General features: G+C 28.9%; 3 protein-coding genes across 13 annotated transcripts in view; 1 reads left to right on the forward strand and 2 right to left on the reverse strand.

The window, feature by feature from the left end:
• Positions 1 to 15,972, reverse strand: part of LOC120767387 (troponin C) — a 42,704-nt gene extending 26,732 nt beyond the window's left edge. The window contains exons 1-2 of one of the 2 annotated variants that reach the window (XM_040093393.1): positions 9,629 to 9,717; positions 5,411 to 6,414 (exon numbers count right to left, since the gene is read on the reverse strand). The gene's annotated coding sequence lies outside the window, so the exon portion shown is untranslated. Of the gene's footprint in view, positions 1 to 5,410; positions 6,415 to 9,628; positions 9,718 to 15,420 lie in introns of those variants that run through there. The other variant, XM_040093395.1, reaches the window with a different exon arrangement.
• LOC120767384 (TBC1 domain family member 19) lies at positions 2,727 to 10,081 on the forward strand. Of its 3 annotated transcripts, XM_040093389.1 has the most exons (11): positions 2,727 to 2,782; positions 2,888 to 3,028; positions 3,095 to 3,434; positions 5,029 to 5,128; positions 5,215 to 5,275; positions 5,353 to 5,550; positions 5,820 to 6,087; positions 6,157 to 6,266; positions 6,337 to 6,428; positions 9,670 to 9,751; positions 9,826 to 10,081. In XM_040093389.1, exons 2-11 carry the CDS (start codon positions 2,927 to 2,929, stop codon positions 9,997 to 9,999), a joined length of 1,527 nt encoding a protein of 508 aa, XP_039949323.1. In that variant the 5' UTR covers positions 2,727 to 2,782; positions 2,888 to 2,926; the 3' UTR covers positions 10,000 to 10,081. The 3 variants fall into 3 exon arrangements, with proteins under 3 accessions (XP_039949323.1, XP_039949322.1, XP_039949324.1); XM_040093388.1 differs by having other exon boundaries at positions 2,744 to 3,028; XM_040093390.1 differs by having other exon boundaries at positions 2,744 to 3,028; positions 5,029 to 5,122.
• Positions 15,973 to 17,757: 1,785 nt separating the features above from the next.
• LOC120767383 (UHRF1-binding protein 1) overlaps positions 17,758 to 20,232 on the reverse strand; it is a 39,722-nt gene continuing 37,247 nt past the window's right edge. For 3 of the 8 annotated variants that reach the window (XM_040093387.1, XM_040093385.1, XM_040093384.1), the window contains exon 22: positions 18,520 to 18,570. In XM_040093387.1, the coding sequence (XP_039949321.1) occupies positions 18,520 to 18,570 (51 nt within the window). Of the gene's footprint in view, positions 18,571 to 20,232 lie in introns of all 8 variants that reach the window. The other 5 variants (XM_040093379.1, XM_040093382.1, XM_040093386.1 and 2 more) reach the window with 4 other exon arrangements.

A 20,232-nucleotide genomic window follows, 5' to 3' on the forward strand; every position in this document is an offset into this window, starting at 1 on the left:
TTGTATGGTACATTATATGTATGTACATACATATGTACAACTATCTCTATTATAATTTCCTCCGATAATTATGCTAATCATTTTTATAGTTTAAATTGTTGAACTTTTTAGTGCAACCGAGATAAAAATGTGAAAGAAAGAGTATATTTTGTTTTCAATATTTGACTTCAAATTCCTGCTTTCATAAAAGTCTGTATCGGTTTGGTCCGATTTGATTAATAAATGCATTATGTAACATTCGCAACAAAATTTTGTATACTCTTGTAACTTGCAAGAATCAAAGCCAGGGAAATACCTTAAGCGGCTACACCAGTGTGACACTTTCAAAAAAAAAAATTTTTTATTTGCTTTTTCGATAGCTTATATTTCCATAAATATCCTGTGAAATCGGTAATGTCGTATCTTGAATAGTTTTTGGATGGCAGCGTTCTAAAGAGCGACCGCTCCGAGGTGCAAACATATGTAAGTGAAACTTTAAACGCGTTTTTCTCGAAAGGACATTTTTCAAAATTGCTAGCGTCATAACTCAACGAGAAATTGACCGATCGACTTCAAATTAAAACTGAGTATTTTTGAATACAATGACCTACGATCTTTTTGATTAATTGAAAATTGTCAATTTGGCATTAAAAAAACGACAATTTTTTACCTAAAAAAACTATTTTTTTTCCAAAGTTACGCCATTTTGTTAATTATTGATATTTTTCAACGATCGTAGGTCATTGTATAGGAAATATCTTTAAGTTTAATAAACTTTTCAAATTTTTTTGTTTCAGCAACTCATTCGGCCGGAATCATGCCAGCAGTTAGGGCACTTTTTTTTTGACACCTCCGACGACAGCCCATAAATCCGTTATTTTCCAACATTTTTGTAAAAAAAAAATCTCAAAATATAGTTGAAAATATACCTTATTACGTTCAAAGAAGTTCGAAGTATTCAATCGCGTACTTTTTCTTATAAAAATTCATGAAAATCGCCTAATTTTTAATACGTCACACTGGTATAGCGCCTTAAGGTGCAAAACGTCACCATAATCCACAAAAAGACTTCGAGTTAGAGAGACTACGAGTTAAGGAAGGAAATTTGACTTCTATTCCCAACTCAATAGTTCGAGTTATGGAAGTTCAACTGTATAAAATAACAAAAGTCATTATACTCATGAGTATAATATATGGGAGTTGAGTTGATTAACACGATTTTATTTATTTTTGCCAATACTACCTTCTACTAATATGCTACATACTAATAATATGTTCCCTGTTCATTAAGGTACCATCACCAATCCAGTGGAGTAAGGTTACCCGGATGTTATGTTTTTTTTTATATGGCGACTAGGTCAAGTTTTCGCCCAATTCTATTCATTTTAGGCACAAAGATTGAGTGTTATGAGAAAGACATGCTCAATGACGAGTTTCATTAAGATAACTCACATATTGGCCGATATATGCGGTACGAAGTCATCCGGAAGATCGAAAATCGTTGTATTAGGTACGCGAACGTACTGACACGATTCAACCAATTTTTGATGCACAGAAATACTATTATCAGGTAAATATTGTCTCTGAATTTCAATTGTATATTTGTAATTGTATACCCCGAACATTGACTGATATTTTCGGTCAAAAGGCCACTTTAGGTACTGGGGTCCAAATATTCGGTACCTAGGGACTTTAAAATTTTTCGCTGGACTTTATTAGAGATAAGTTGGCATACTTTAAAGGCATTATTCGTGCATAGTTCTATTCCGCTATATAAATTGCTTCTTCATTTGTACACTCGAAAGGAAATCAGATGGAATTTCAAATTGTGTTATATGGAGTGGTTGCAGTCCGATTTCGCTCATTTTCGCACTGTGACATAGGAATGTGTGAGAAGAAAGCCACGAATTTGGTCGAAATCGGTCAAGCAGATCCCGAGATATGTGATGTTGCCGAAAAGTGGGCGGCCACGCCCATTGTCCAATTTTTACATTGACTCACTTAAAGCCTCCTTATACCATCTCGGAGGTAAAATTTAATGTCTCCGGCATATTTAGTTATAGATTTCTCGCGCTTTAAGTTGTTTTCAACAGTACCGATAAATGGGGAGAGGCGGAGTTATCATCTGATTTCATCCATTTTCACACTGTTGATAACAGTTCTTATGAGAATTGTCCTAAGCGAATTTGGCTGTTGTAGCTTAAGTGATTTAGGAGTTATGTACATTAAACCTATTAGAGGACTGCACCATGCCCTCTTTTTCAAAATTTTCAACCCGCAGTTGGCCCTGATGTTGTACCAAATTATAGTTCTATGTCTTATTTTAGTGCTTAGTTATGGCACTTTATAGGTTTTGTGGGCGTGGCAGTGGTTTGACTACGCACATCTAGGAACTCGTTACATTTTTTTGCCATGAAACATGTGTACCAAATTTCATCAAGATATCTAAATTTTTACTCAAGTTACAGCTTGCACGGACGTATGGACGGACGGACAGACAGACAGACAACCAGATTTCAACTTTTCTTGTCATGCTAGTCATTTATATATATGTATGTATATAACCCAATATCTCTTTCGCTTAGTTTTAGGTGATACATACAACCGTTAGGTGAACAAAACTATTATACTCTATAGCAACATGTTACAAGAGCATAAAAATAAATGCGAGCATTCACCAACACTATTGGTTGTCATAGAAGTTGCTTCAATTTTCATTCACAACAATTTGATCGATAAACACACGACAGAAAATGTAGAAAAACTCAAACAACAAACAATAACAATTCGATGAAAGACAAACGTATAAATTTTATTGATAAACTTTTTAATAATTAAATCATTGATCCAGATTGAAAAGAAAGTTCTCTTCAAAATTTTACGCATACAATACGCATATATCTTTTAGATTTCAAATATTGCGATTTGTTTAACTCTTGTAACGGAAATGGAGGAATTACGTGATGCCAGCATACATCACACGGCGCAAAAGCTGGCCGTTGCCATAAAAGCAATGAAAAATTACGATGAGATTTTCAAAAAAGTACAGGTATACGAAAGGAAAATCAATATAATCCACCTTTAATGGCTACAGTCCACTTATGCTTTCACTTAGATACTAGCTTGCAGCCCAGGAGTTGACAAAAATGACCTACGCAATACCCTAGAGGATGCCATCAAATCGACTGGTCTCGAAACGGAAATCCGCAACATAGTATTCCATTTAGTTCGTAACACACTAATTACAGAGACAAAGTCTCAGGAGAAGTTAGGACATAGCGCCGACCCGTTGGCCTATCTGCGACGCTCGGCTGTACAATGGGATCGACGTGTGCGTAAAAGTTTGAATGCAATGTGCGCCGAGTTGAGTATGCCGCTGCATGGACAGCCTCGCGCCGTGATGGATCGCGATGAGTTGATTAGTAAATGGGAAGAGTTAAGCAATTATACAATTGGTAAGTGAATCGAAGTGAAAGAGTCATTTTGAAGTTATGAATTTTGAACTTTCATTGGGCAATCGTATATTGAATTTCAATTGAACTGAATAAAAGAAGATACGGTATACTTTGTAGAGGTATGTATATTCAAAAACTGAATGGACATCAGGATACTCTTTTCTGGGGAGTTTTCGGAAAAGTGGCTATAATTTCTTATGCTATCAGAGCTACCATATATGTAGGTGAAAAATACTAATCGGTTCGCTTCGGTTGATTAGCGTTAGACTCATCCCTTCGTTAAAGAGAGAAGAGATTAACAAAGATCCTCTTAAGCTCTTTAGGCGACCATATATTTTTTTAATATTCGACAAGTTATTACTTGCTTATTACTTCAACGTATTGAAATCTAGCCGTAAAACATCAGTTCCCAAAGATCCCAGAATATTTAGAAGTCACTAGAGAAGCCATTTAAAACCGTTTAAAAACAATCGGATAGATCCAAAACTAATACTACTGGGTGTCATATGAATTGGGGTCAAGAGATGTTGAAAGACGCTTTTGCCTGTCAGAAATGCTGCTTGAACGTTATGAAAAGAAATCATTTTTCCATCGGATAGTGACCGGTGATGAAAACTGGATCCATTACGAAAATCCCATACTCGAAAATCATATCTGAACCTCGCCGACCAGCGAATTCTACGCCAAATCTAAAGCAAAAGGGGCCATTGAGATTTTTTAGGCCAGGCCTTGTCCTTCTGACAACCATTTGCTCCGGTCAATGCAGAACGACCTGACTGAAATACGGTTAATATTAAAACAGGACTTGTGACGGGTGATGAAAAGTGGATCCATTACAAAAATCCAAAACCCAAAAATCAAATCTGAACCGGGCCGACCAGCTAATTCTACGCCAAATCTAAAGCAAAAGGGGCCATTGAGGTTTTTTAGGCCAGACCTTGTCCTTCTGACAACCATTGCTCCGGTCGATGCAGAACGATCTAACTGAAATACGGTTCACATTAAAACAGGACATCGACTTTTGACCGGTGATAAAAGTGGATCCATTACGAAAATCCCAAACTCAGAAATTATATCTGAACCTGGCCGACCAGCTATTTCTACACCATTTCTATTTGCTTGATTCATTCTTGGCCGTCAAACCGACACAGCTCTTTTGGAAAGCAATCCACAAATTGCCAGAAACATGGGAAAATGTTATGGCTACAGATAGGCAATTCTTTGAATAACACCACTGTACATTTTTTCTCAGACAAAAACGAATTTAGGTAAGTCAGTTAAATACATTTGGATTGGTTTTTCCTAACTGACTTTAAAAGAGGATATGGTTTGAGACTAAGATACAACGAGTTGAAGTCAAGACCACAACCTATCATAAGACATTGAGAATATTGCTATTTGGTGCATTGATGAATGGTAATTCGATCTCTCCGTCTATTAATTATCTTATGTGTTTGGCAAGTTACGCTTCAGACCAATTTAAAAAGTTCTAGACTAAAAGAAACAACATTACATACAAAAATTATTCCAAAATATTTTTTTTGCACACAATTACAGTACTTTATAACAAATATGCTTTCTACCACCTTACTAGATCTTTCCAACTACCGACCCGTCTATGCGCCAAAGGATCTCTTGGATGTGCTACTCTCACTCAAGGGCCCACAAAAACCGCCCGAAGACACTGAGTTTGTGTACATTTTTCCTCATTATTTTCACACATTTTTGCCTATAAACAAATTTAAATTTTATAACAATAACTTTGGAATTGTTTTTATAGACAAGTGCCTAACTGGGAGTTCTCACACATCGAATTGCCTGTCAAAAACCTTTTCGAATTGGTAAAATAGCATATTTTGTAGTAATAATAATAAATAATAATAATAATCATGTCAAATAAACTTATCGCCACTTCAAGCGTCTATTATTCGCTGAATTGTTTCGCAAAGAGGGTACAACAAATAATTTAGACTTACCCACACAATGTAAACGCATACTGGACACCAAGCAAGCGCCACTTTGTCAACACTTTCTGAAGAAGGGCAGGACGCCAGCACCTTTTCGTGGCGAACTCTGGTCTTTTGTGCTGTCGCATGGCAGTTACATGAATGGACAGGTTGGTGAGCGGTGGTTGGTGGTTGCTGTCAAACATCACTTTCATATTTTTTTAGAAACACTGAACTTTATGATCACTTACGATCTTTTTCATTCATATTAGATATCACTCAACACATTTTTTATACACTTCTCTCACATTTGTATGCTTTACTGCACTCACTCTTTCACTTTTCTTTGCTCTCACTTTTCAACACATTTTTTATATACTTTTCTACACTCATTCATTTACTTCACTAATTATTTCACTTTTCTTTATTCTCACTTTAGGAATGCGATCACTGGGCGCGTTTGCGCAACAAAGTTTTAACCACCGATCATATTGTGGACAAGCTTATCTTCAAGGATATTCAATTGACTGCTTCCAATGATGATCAGTATTTTGTTTTCGAAGATGTGCTCTATCAGATTATGCTTTGCTTCTCACGCGACACAGAAATCGCCAATCAAATACAGTTTGAGAAATATCCGGTTAAGGGTAGAAATTATGAAGGACCGCCGTCGGGTGTGGTGCCCTTCCACGGCATCTGCATGTTTGGTAAGCTACAGTGAAATTCCTTCACATCTCTTCTGTTGATTTTGTCTTGATTACGCTTTACATTTTCAGCGGCACCATTTTGTTATCTTTATGATTCGTCTATAAATTTGTACTTCACATTTCGCGCCTTCTATATACGTTATTGCCATCGCTTGACCACAATAAATACACATCCACAAGTTAGTATCCAGGCTTATCCAGCTTAATGGTATTTTGAGGTTACTCACGTGATTAATACTGTCATTGCAGGGCATTGTTAGCCTGTGTTTGTTGTTTGAGAAGTTGCTGCAAACACATGAACCGCTGTTATGGTCGCATTTTCGCGAACTGCAAATACAACCGTAAGAATATTTTATTAAAAATTATCATATAATAGTTAAATAGCATCCTATTTATATAAAATAAAACAACTTTCATCTGTTCAATTCATATCAAATAAATTTTTATCCTAAATAACAACATTTCACTTCAGTTCAAATGCTCAAAAACTTTCGCATGCATCGTACAATAACAACAGATCGATCACCTGTCATTGTAACATATTATTTGTGTTTCGAAAATAACTCACACTCTCGTGATATCTGGTGAAATGATAAAAATCATAATTTAATACATAATCTGCTAGTTATTGTATAAAATCAAATCATTCCCATCACATCGAATATATCATATGAAGTAATGAAATTTCACATCACACTGTAAACTAATGCTTACATGGTATCATATCATATCATATGACGTTATATCATTCACTATCGCCATACACCATACCTTGCCATAATATGGCATAATTTTAACACACAATCACATCGCATCGCTTCTAAATCATTGCATCAAATCTTACAAAAGCAAATCAACCCTCTGCCATGCAATTATACCTCAAGATGAATCATTATTAGTTATTACACAATACGATTTTCTAGGTATTAAGCCATACAATACATCAGTACATCACATGATATAAAATCACATCTCAACATTTCATCACATCATATCATATCATCACAATATTATTTTCTAGATATTAAGGCATATAAAACAATATATCACATGATATGAAATCACATCGAAATATTTCATTACAATTATGTCACATCATCACAATATTATTTTCTAGGTATTAAGCCATAAAATACATCAGATGATATAAAATCACAATGAAACATTTCATCACATTATGTCATATTCTCATATCCAGTACATTACGTTTATTATTTTTCTGAACATTAGTACCTAGTTATATATCACATCGTGTTGGCGCCTATATGATACTGCTACTATGAGCAAAAAATAGTAAGATTTTGTTCGTAATTTTAAAAATTCTTCATTTATTCAACAAAATCTATGTTTTCCTCCTAAAGTAATCCCACTTGACCCCAATACACTTGTACCAGCGTTTTTTCCAATTCTCCAAACAGTTGTTAAAGTCAATTTCCCGAATGGCGCGTACCGATTAACGTTTAGTGGCTTCAATTGACTTAAAACAGTTTCTCCAAAGCGGTCGTTTGAGTTTGCTGAATAGCCAGAAGTCACACGAAGATAAATCAGGCGAATACGGTGGTTGCGACACGATAATGGTTGAAAATTTGTCGAAAAACTCACGAAGAATCAAAAACCAAGAGTTTGGCACATAATTCCAGCCTCTTTTTACGCATAGCTTCGCGCAAACGACGCATAACCCTCAAAAAGTATTCCTTGTTGACAGTTTGGCCGGTCGGAACGAATTAGGAGTGCATCACAGCTCGAAGAAAATCAATTGATTTTTTATCTGCTTTGACGTGTTGATCCAAGAGTCATCGCCAGTATTAATACGTTTTATGACATTCTGGTAGTCGTAAAGCATAGTTTCACAGACGTAACCGCGATACTCTTTTTCGAAAAAATTGAGTGATGTTAGAACCAATCGTGATTCCACTTTTTTTTAGGCCCAAATGAAATTGTTTTCACTGATCCGTTCGATATTCCAACGATACCAGAAAGATCTCTGACTGTTAAACGTCGACTTTCAAGCACCAATTCCTTTATTTTATTGACGTATTGGTCATCAGTTGATGCTGATGACCGTCCTGGACGTTGTTCTCGACCTGCTTTGAATAATTTGTACCAATAAAAAACACTTACTCGCCCAACATTCCAACATTCTGAACGTTTCGGCACCGCAAATTTGATTCCGCACGCAAAATGTCATACCATCCTAGAAAAAAATATTTCTACGAATAAGTTTTCACGCGAAATTTAAATTAAAAAGTCTTACTACTTTTTGCCCATAGATTAAAGGTTACTTTACATCATATCATTATACAATACACATACATAGTAAATCACATTTTAAGCAGTACATCACATCACCTCTTAAAATCACATCATCTTATATAAATAATGCATAGATATAATTATTTTGTGTCCGTTGCTTAACATTGAATTAATTTATGTACATGTTATGTTATATTAATATTTATGTTTAAATGAAGATAATTATTAAATGTTTCACATGAAAAATCACAAGAATTTGCTTTTATAAAATTTCATTTGCCATTGACGATTAGATATAAGTATGCGATATACCTTCGCATCGTGGTAATGTAGTTATATAACGTAATCGTACGATGCCTATTATGTATAACTACAAACATAATACTTCAATATAGTTGATCTGTTTCATTATAATTTTAATTTTAATTAATTTATAATCCCCAATAACACGAGTATATTAAAGCTAAGACTCTCCGCATCACATCATATCACATCGTCATCATCACAACCAAAACTTATACTTTCAAACACATATTTTTTTAACAAGACAATATAAAATCTCCTAAAATTATACGTTATTATTACAGCTCATCATATTTTTTCGTGCATACCCCCATATATGATTCTCAGTAAAATGATATTTAAAATTAAAGAAGTACAATCACACGCTCAATGGTATTTTACAATGAGTTAGAGTAGTATATTAGAGATATAGAGAAAGAATGCTATAGATATCACTTTCAGGAATATCCCAACAAACACATAAATCACATTACACTCACAAACACATCACATCATTACATCACAATATTTTGTCACATCACGTCATACTATTTTCTTTTAAATTATTTCTTTTCATATTACATTATACATATTTCTCTATTTCTTGAAGAAACACCATATTTTGCTGATTTTCACATGACATCGCATCAAAGCATTACAGGTTTCTATATCAAGCAATCACATCTTCAACTCATATATTATACACAATCATGATTTATTACATTATATAATTTTGTGATCTCATGCCAAGTTTAAAATACATATAAAATAAAAATTAACAAAATTACAAAAAGTTTAAAAAGCAAATCACACGAACTTAATATTGCAGATACAATAATTGTTCATCTCAAGCAAATCTTATGAACGCATTTTATGGCATGCAACTTACACATCACATTTAATGCCAAAATACCATATAATTGCTTTAAATAATATAATTATATAAATAATCATATGAGCACTTACAAATTCATTATATAATAATATCATATATAATATCACATACCTCATTTTTATATTAAACAAGCATATTCGCTTTCATTTTAGCATTCGTGTCGTCTTCAAATGGCTCATGCGCGCCTTCAGTGGCCATTTACCGCCGGATCAGCTGCTTATACTGTGGGATTTGGTGCGTTAAAATATTGTTTTTGTTTTTCAAAATTAAAATATTTTTCTTATTTTTTTTTTTTGTTTTTTTTACAGATACTTGGCTACGACAGTTTGGAAGTGCTCTCACTCTTCGCCATAATTATTTTGAGTTTCCGGAAAGACAGTCTCTTGCAGGTCACATCGCTAGATAATATTGAGGCAATATTAGCAGATCTGTCTTCGATTAAGGTGTTGCCACTTATACAATTGGCGCTATGTCGCGATTAGGATGCGTGGCTCATAAAAATATTATGATGATGATTTATTTTGTACATCGGAAATTTATATGTATGTGATATTTATATGAATTTATTTTGTATTTATGTATGTGTAATGAAATTTTTAAATAAAATATTAAAATTGTATGATAAAAACAGTTTGTAATTTGGAAATGTTTTTGTTTTGAAAAGCATAAAAAATATTAACATAAAATAATCTATGAAAACTTTATTTTTTTCCACTTAGGTAGAATGTTTTGAACAAGTATTTTAAATTTAAGTTCGAATTTTTTTATATTCTTTTGTACAGTTTAAATCAAGGAATTTCAAACATTTTTTTAATTATTTATATACATATATTTTAAATAAATGAAACACTTTCTAAAATAATTTAAAATTAAAAAAGGAAATTATGTGATTTTCAAATTAATTTAAATATGACTGATTACTGTTTAAAAAATGTATACAAGTAGTACAAATGTATAGCTTTTTTATATTTATGTATATTATATACACTTTTGAAATAATTTTAAGTTATAAAATAAGCAATTTTAAGATTTTTAAATTAGTTTATATGTATGTATTATATGAAAATATTAAGCTCTGATTATGAATGTATTTAACATTTTTACAGAAAAGTTTTATTTTAAAGATTGAAAATTTGTTAAAATATTAAAATATTATTTCAATTATTTTTTGTTATTAATGCAGATATTTAAAATCATATTCAATTTTTGAAAAATTCAAATTTAATTTACAGTAACTATGTACTATATATTAATTTAATAAATAACAAAATAAATAATAATAAACAATTTTTGTAAAAATCTTAAAAATGTCAAAAAATATGTTTGTAACCAGGGTTGCAAACTTTTTAATTAAAAAAATTTCTTATTAAAAATTCAGTTTTTAATTCATTTTTTGGGATTAATTTTTTAGTTAAAAAAATTTTTAATAAAATAAATTTGCGACTAAAAATTAAATTATTAATCTGAAATTTAAAAATTAAGTTAAAAAATTATTAATTTGAATTTTGGGAGATGAACATTTATATTAACATTAATATTTAATAGCAACACATGTTAATTAAAAATTAAAACAAAATGCGATTGAAAATTCAATTTTTAATGTAGAAAATTGTTGAATTAAAAAAATTTGCGAATAAAAATTAAGTCCTCAATTATTCGATTTTTTTAAGTTTTAGTTTAATTAAATTAGAAAATTCTTCTTCTTAATTGGCGTAGACACCGCTTACGCGATTATAGCCTTTCTTTTGCACATGGCTCATGCAGCTCACTACTTCTGGTCTTTGACCAAGTATCCTCTGGGCAGCCTAAGAACATCCGTTCGAAGGCGAGCTAATGTGAGAAGGCGAAACATTCCCTACATAGGGTTGTGCGCTGGGCTTGAGACCCGCCACGTAAAAAACAATACCAATGAAAAAGTTGAAATTAGAAAATTATTCATTTGAATATTGGAAATTAAATTAAAATAAAATTAATATTTAATCGCAAAATATGTTAATCAAAAATTAAAAAAAATTGCGAATACAAAATAAAAATTTTTGAAAAATTTTGCGATTAAAAATTAAATTTTCAATTATAAATTCGATTTTTTACAAAATTTTAGTTTAATTACATTTAAAAATTAAATTAAAAAAATTTTAATCACAAAATATGTTAGTTACAAAATAAAAAAAATGCTATTGAAAATTCAAGTTTTGGGATTAAATTTTTTATTGTTAGAAAAATTTTTAATTAATTAAATTTATGGTTAAAAATTCAATTTTAAATTTTTAAATCGGGTTTTTGGAAAATTTTAATGTAATCAAATTTAAAAATTTAGTTAAAAAATTATTAATTTGAATTTGGGAAATTAAAAAAAATATTATTTAATCACAAAATATGTGAATTAAAAATCTAAATTTTGGAAAAAAAATTAATATTTATTGTATAATCTATTTCTATTTATATATTAATTTATTACATATTATAATTATACTTTAATGTTTTATTTTTAAATTAAAAATTTTAATTTTGGAAAATAAAAAAATTTAAATTTATACGCAAAATCTTTTAATTTCGAATGAAAGTTAAATTTTTAATCCCAAAATCAGATTAGAAATCGATAAAATATAAATCTTTTCAATGTTTAAGTTTAAGTCTTTAAGAGCATTGAAGATTATGGTTAGCGAAAAAATTTAAATTCAAAAACCATTTTTTTTCAAATGGCTATTTTTAATATTTTTCGAAAATACAAAATAAAAAATGCGTATTTAAATATGAAATCAATAAATTTTACTGCATTATTTGCAACCCTGTAAGATACTAATACAGTTTTGAAATTTTTTACAGTTGTAGACTTAGAAAAGTGTATAAAATATGCTTATTTTATATAGAAAATAATTAATACTAAATAAATTTGAGATATTAAAATTTTTTAGACAGCTTTAAGCCGATTTAGATATTAAAAATTTACAAAATATGCTTCGTTTAATGTAGAAAATAGTAAATTTTTTAAGTATTTAAAATTTTTAGGCAGCTTAATTTTAATGTTTTCAAACCAGATTTGAACTCAATTCAAGCGAAACAAAAAATTAATAAAAAATTTGAGTGAGAAAAATGAAATATTTTTAAATGATTGAATGATTTTTTCTTACACACACATTAAAAGTCACTTCATTACATATTATAATTATACTTTTATTTAGGCAATTTTATAAATTCAAATATACACACTTTATTTTCCTTATAATGGAACAACAATAATATAATTTTAATTTTATAATTTCGCAAGTATGTATGTATGTATGTGTATATAGTCGGCGCACATATACATACACAATTATACCATATATTTTATATATAAGTTTTAATTTTCTTTTAAAAAACTATTAAGGAAACTGTATGTATATCGGTATGTACTTGTATTATTTTTTTTACTCTGTTTTAAAATTTGCTAACACTTTCATGTTTTGCTTTTATATTTTTGCTAAAGACATGTCATTTGTATATCTACGCATTTTAATATATGTTTGTATTTATGATTTGATTTTCTGCGTCAATTCCAAGATTTAAATACTTTTTTTAATATTTTTATATTATATTTAATACTTAGTAACTTTTTTATGTTTGTTTGTATGTTTATTTAGTTAATTACACATCGATTTTATTTAATACTAAAACTCTAACTGTAAAATACACACAAATAACTGTTGCTGCTTCGACACTTATGAGGTTGAAGGTTGGCTTAAGTTTTTAATTTGATTTAATCAGTTGTTAATACATTAATATTTAATTTAATTGTTTTTTATATATGTATGTGTCATATTAAAATGTGCAAACCATTGCGCAGTTTGCCATGTTGCTTATTTATGTTTGTAGTATAATATTTTATTTGTTATATAATTGCCTAACTACAAAATAAACTTTTTTAAAATACACTAAAATTCGATATACAGATATAACTGTTAATGTATATATGCTATATATGTAATGTATGTATGTGTAAATATTTTTTTTTTTTATACAGGTATAACTTTTAATTATATGAATAGGCAATTTAAATATTATTAACGGTTTCAAGTTGCACATAACCTACAAATTTCTTCATTGCAATTTGTTTTGCAGTAAACACTCTGGGTTTTGTATTACGATTTTTTCACTTTTGATTTTATAAACGCTACAAATTTCATTTTTTTTTTTTAATTTTTTAGAACTTATTTAATTTTTTATCAATTTTTTATAACTAATGCCAATACTAATTGTATGTTTTTCATATTAAAACTTTTGGAGAAGGTTGAGGCAACTCATACTAATAAATATACATATACAGAAGGATGGTATAAAGGAATGAACATATTTCATTGATATTTCCACAATAGTTTATTTAAAATATATGAAATTATAATTTTTTAAAATTTTAATTTTTTTCCATAAAATAAATCTTTTTAATATAATATTTGAGAACTTGATTTTTTAAAATTTGAAATTTTTTTTTGGAAAAAATTATATTATTTTAATATATAATTTTTTGAAATTTCAAGGTTTTTGAAAAAAAAAAGATATCTGGATGGATAGTGAATTTGTGTTGAATTTTTTTTTATTCAAACTTTTTTTAAAGAAAAGTTTAAAACTTCGAGCAAAATCTTAGTGGAACTTAGTGGAACGCATTTGTAGTTACATTGGGATAGAATATACAGTTTTCAGCCAAAATTTCGTAATTTTTGTAAATTAAGTGGATTTCTTACGAACACGTGGTGAGATCAGCAATAACGGACGAAAAAAATTTTAAAACGATAGCAAAAAGCCTACGAAAGGCCGCCACTGACTGTAATTGAAACGTTTCTACAGATAACACTAGTCAACAAATCTGTAGGAAAAATTTGCCACTGATATGCTAAGAGGTATGTGGGGTATTTGAAGTGTGCTGTTTATATTCAAAAATGTTCCATCACGAACAGTTGTTTTTGTTATTTTAGTAAATGGTGGTGGGTTGACCTCCACACCCCTTGACTAAAACACAAAATATTCTAGGTGTTAGAAAATGTTTACAATCATTTTCGGTTTTAGCAACTCAAAATAAGCAAGAAAAAAGCGTCTAACATAACAGTAAACGACAGTAATGGAATTTAAAGAAGCTATTTACGATTTTACACTGTTTCTAAAAGAAAAAAATGATAGTTTGTATACTAATATTATTTTTTATACAAAAACTTAATTTCGAGTTCAACAAATATTACTTAAAACCATCAAAATTTGTTCATTAACATTAAAAAATGATACTTTTACAATTGTAAAAAATTAAAACAAATTTAAATCAGTTCAGACAAAAATTATTGAAAAAATAACAACTTTATGGTTAATCAATAAATAATAAATATTCAAAGGATTTACACTCGATCGAGCGCTATGTGCAAAATAAAAGTAATAACAAGTCTAAAATTAGTAAACTCTAATGGATGACGGATTCAGTTTATTTGTGGCAACATGTTAAAAAGAGCTTAAGTCAACTTAAACTAATGAAGGTATTGCCATTTAAATCCAAAATCTGATTACATACTATGCTTCCTGTGCTTTTCAACGCAATTCGCAGCATACGATTCCAGTGTGTTTTTTTAGTTTAAAAACAACATCGTGTACTGAATTATTCTTTAAAAGCAAGCGTTTAATACCGGCTTAAGTCGATTTAGGCTCTTTTAACTAATTGCCATTAAGTAATATAAGTCTAATGAACATTTAATTTGTTAATTATAGTAAAAGTATGTATATAAATTTCATTTTATAATTAAAATATAAAAAGTAATTTTAGAATTAAAATTTAAAAATATTGCAAATTCATAAAAAAGAAAAAGTTATCGTTGTAATTTTGATAATTTTTTTTTATAAATTTCTCAATTTTTATACATTTTATTAAAAGCACAGCGACTTACATTTCATTTTAAAAGTAGTTATTTGATCGCCAGCAAAGATTGGGTAGCCTTCAGTATACAAGATATCCTTTGTTGCTAAACAGCGCATTTAAAAAAATTTAAAAAAGCGCAAATAGCATATTACTATAAACAACATATGCATGAACACCGATTTTTTAGGAAAGTAATGTATATATATATATATATATTTGTAATTATCATAGCTAAAGCGAATTTTATTTATTTTTTATTTCAAGGTTTTTTTCTTTTTAGTTTTTATTTACGTTTATTGATATGATAGTAAATCACAACGATTTGTTATGCTGCTAAAATCATAGCTGTTTAGTTATTGAAATTATTTTCGCTAAAAAAGTGAATTATATAAGCCGTTATGGAAATAATAGTTTAAAATAAAACACATTTGAAATAAAAGAATTAAATATTTTTTATAATTATAATATACCCACGGTGTAATCACGTAAGAAGAAGCGTTGAACGCATAAGTTAATTTCATTTTCAATAACAGTTTCAAATTATTTTAATAAACTTTAATAAAATTATAAATTATTTTCTTTTTAGTTTTAAATTCAATTTTTATAAAATTATATAGTTATGTACATATGTATATATTTTTTTATTGGAAATAACAATAATTGAGGCGTAAAAAGACTGGCTTTACTCTTGGCCGATACAGTTTTAAAAACTTAAGTTTTCCTAGAACACAAATAAAAAAAATAATAATTTGTATTTAAGATATTGCTTTAAGCAGTTATTTATATAACTTTTAAATATAAAAAGTGAACGCATATTAATTTATTCTGTGTTTTTAAGGTTATAAATTTCATATTGGCGACATTCTGCTTGATTTATCTGTTTGTAACTTCTTTTATATCGAAAAATTTAAAAAAAAAAGCAAATCGCACACTAAATTTTATAAAAAAAGATTTAAATTTTATTAAAAAAAATAAAAAAATAGTTTTAAATTTTATAAAAAAATTAAAAATAGTTTTAAATTTTATAAAAAATAAATAAAAAAAAAGTAATTAAAAAGAAATTAATTCTTAGAAAAATGCAAAAATTGAAAAGAAAAAATATTTTACTTTGTGAGTAATTTTTCGAATCAGTAAAAAATCAAAAAAAAACCAAAGCAGTCAACTTTTTGAAGGAATATGCGAGAAGTGAAAAAATAAATGTTTATATTTCACTTGGACAATATTTTTTTAATTTTTGGAGTTAGGTAAGGAATAGTTAAAAAAAATCAAACGAAGTTATTTAAAAAAAAATATATATATGTATATATATTTACATATACATATATGTATGTACATATGTATAAATTTTTTTAATAAAACATTTTTCTTGACAATAATTTCTGGAACTAGCTTAGGAATCGTATTATCCAAAAAAATTTTAGAAAATTAAAAATAAAAAAATTGCGAAAAGAAAAAGTTATATTATCTTCGTCAATAAGTTTGGGAATTAGGTTAGGAATCGTATTATCCGCCAAATTTTATAAAAAAAAGAAAAAAATAATTCAAAAGAAGTTAATTTAGAACAAAAAATTTCGAAAAGTGTAAAAATATATTTTTCTTGACAAGAATTTCTGGAATTCAAACAATTTCAAAAAAAAATAAGTTTCAGCAAAAATATGCGAAAAGAAAAAAATATATTTTCTTCATCAATAATTTCTAGATTTAGGTTAGAATTAGTAATATCCAAAAAATTTAAAAACAAAAGAAAGAGAAAAAAAATATTTTGCTTTGTCAATAATTTTTGGAATCAGTTTAGGAAAAGTAATATGAAACAAATTTTATAGAAAAAAAATTCAAAGGCTAATTTTTAGAAAAAATATGCGAGAAGAGAAAAACAATACTTTACTTCGTCAATACTTTTTGGAATCAGTTTTGAATAGTAGTATTGTATTTAAAAAAAATTTTAGTTTTACTAAAAATATGCGAAAAGAAAATGTGAGTGAAAAATATGTATATTTTACTTGACAAGAATCTCTGGAATTTGATTAGGAATATACAACAAATTTTATTTAAACAAAATACAAAATAATCTAATTTTTAGAAAAAATATGCGAAAAGCGACCAAAAAATATTTTACTTCAACAATAGTTTTTGAAGTTAGGTTAGGAATATTATATTATAAAAACATTCAAAAAAGTTCAGTTCTAGAAAAAACTTGTTAAAAGAAAAAAATATATTTTCTTCGTGGATAATTTTTATAAATAGGTTAGGAAATATCTAACAACTTTTATGAAAAAAACTTCAAAAAACTAGTTTAAAAAAAATGCGAAAAGTCAAAAAATGTATGTATTTTACTTTGTCAGAAATTTTTGGAATCAATTTAGGAATAGTATTATTCAACAAACAAAAAAAATTTAAAAGCGAATTTTTAGAAAAATATATGCGAAAAGAGAAAAAATTATTTTAGTTCATCAATGATTTTTGGATATACTTTAGGCATAAAAATAACCAACGCTGTTTTTTCACAAGGCAAGTACCAATAAGTATAAATGATTAATTCCAAAATTAAATTTATAAACGAACCGCATTATTGCTTCATATATAATATTCCAAAATTCGTTATGCAAACACAATTTTTGAGCATTTTACAAATAATTTAATGAAAATATATTTACTTTGATTTAACATAGAAAACATGGAAAACAGCGCAACGCGATATTCAGTCTTTTTAAAACACTAATAAATTTTAAGAAGATTCCAACAAAAATAATAAAAAATTTTAGACAAATTAGAAATTGTGAAATAGAATCAAAAATAGAAACACAAACTTCATATTATATTCGCAAATGTTAAGTCATATACATATGCAAATGTTATTAATTACACACGTTCTTTGTTCTTGTTTGTTGTTGCGCACAATTTCTTTTTTTTCGTAACACATTTGATTTCATTGCTCGTGCGGCGCTTGGCGCGATTTTTGGCATGATTTGAAAAGTGGCAAAACGAAGAATATATTAGTAAGCCTACGTCGCGTGTGTGTTGCCGGTGTTGTTGTTGTTATTCTACGCCTTGCTGTCGTCGTCGGGTGCATCGTATTTCATGGATTGTTGTTCTCGCCGCAGCACTGGATGCAATCCATGCAGTTATGCTACCTGTTGCCATCGCTTTTTCTATTTATATTCGATGATGTCAGTTGAACCTGTTGGCCAGTTGTGATAGCGGCGTGAAGCAGGATAACAGAAGTAAATGAAATATTTGACATTATTGTAAGCGTATGGCGCTTATCTTATTTAAGCAGAATTATTATTATTTTGTATAGTTATAATTGTTTATTTGAAAGTACAAAAATGGCGAGTTTGAAAATATTTCGGCAAAAAAAATAAAAACATAATAAACGAAAACTCAGAAGAGAGTATAAAAGCGGAAGAGAGTAATAGGTAAATTAAGCGATAGTATAATTGAATGCCAGTAAGTGCGTGAAAAGCAATATTAAAGGAATTTAAGTATTTTTCGGTTGAGAGAGACCCGCAAATTCAGTATTTTCAAAATTTTTTTAAAAAAATTTAAAGTTTTAGCTATTTTGTTAAAGTAAATTATTATCATTTTTTTCAAGTACAAAAATAAGTTCGTGTGATAACTTTGAAAAAAGTTTGCAAATTTTACAGTCAAAATACAAAAAATTGGCGCATTTTGTGAAAATACGAAATATTTTATTTTTTTAGCTCTTCTCTACTTGTATTTATTTTACACAGCGAATTTAATGTATGAAATGAATTTGTTCAAATATATGGCCTCGTTAATTTTTTGGATTTATTTTGATGTTTACAAAATCCTTTGTTTAAAGTTCAATCCAATTTAAATGAAAATGGTTTTGTACTAATATATCTAGCCAATGTTTAAGGAAGCAAAAAAAAAAACGTTAACTTTGGCTGCACCCAAGCTAAAAAGATATAAAAATATCTACTCATGAATTTGATCGATTAATTTGTATGGAAGCTACATACATATGCATATGCTTTGGTGGTCTGCTTTGAACAAATTTTTCTGAGATCATAGCCATGCTTTGTACAATAGCTTTGTATAATAGTTTGTGCCAAATTTCGTGAAAATAGTTATTCAAATAAAAAAGTTTTCCTTTCAAGAACTTAATTTTGAGCGATCGGTTCGTATGGCAGCTATATGATATAGTGATCCAATCCGAACAAATTTCCAAACAAGCACTTGAACCCGATCGTTGAATTTCTATGGCAGCTATATAATAATAGCGATCCGATCCGAAGAATTTCTTCGAAAATTGCAGTATTGTATTAGACAATTACCCATGTCGAAGTTTGTAAAATTATCTCGTCAAATAAAAGAGTTTTTTCTTACGAGCACTTGATTCCGATCGTTGTTTGTATGGCAGCTATATGCTATAGTGGTGCGATATCGGCGATTCCGACAAATAAGCAACTTCTTGGAGTGCAAAGATCGTGTGCAAAATTTCAGTTCAATATCTCAAAAATTAGGGACTATAGCGCCCCCTGGTGGCGCCATCTATATGTCGACTGGTGCGTTAGAATCTGCTATCTTTATTGATTGCCCAGTGAATTTCATGACATTTTATAGTTTGGTAGTGAAGTTATTGCGTTTTAAGTGTCAGTGTGTTTGTGTTATCGGTGCGAAAATGACCTTCGAACAAAGAGCCAACATTAAATTTTATTTTAAAATGGGTAAAACTTTTACCGAAACGTTTCAATTGATGTAACAAGTTTATGACGATGACTGCATATCCCGTAGCAGAGTGCACGAGTGCTTTCAACGTTTTCAAAGTGGTCGTGAGGACATAAATGACGAACAACATGTGGGCCAATCAAAATCC

The sequence above is a fragment of the Bactrocera tryoni genome, chromosome 2, assembly GCF_016617805.1.
Source record: "Bactrocera tryoni isolate S06 chromosome 2, CSIRO_BtryS06_freeze2, whole genome shotgun sequence".
In the NCBI taxonomy this organism is placed as follows: Eukaryota; Metazoa; Arthropoda; class Insecta; order Diptera; family Tephritidae; genus Bactrocera; species Bactrocera tryoni.

Coding starts and splice junctions, on each gene's coding strand:
- LOC120767384 (XM_040093389.1), top strand. CDS start 2,927: ATGGAGGAATTACGTGATGCCAGCATACATCACACGGCGCAAAAGCTG. Junction 3,029..3,094: donor AGATTTTCAAAAAAGTACAG/GTATACGAAAGG, acceptor GCTTTCACTTAG/ATACTAGCTTGCAGCCCAGG. Junction 5,276..5,352: donor TCAAAAACCTTTTCGAATTG/GTAAAATAGCAT, acceptor CGCCACTTCAAG/CGTCTATTATTCGCTGAATT.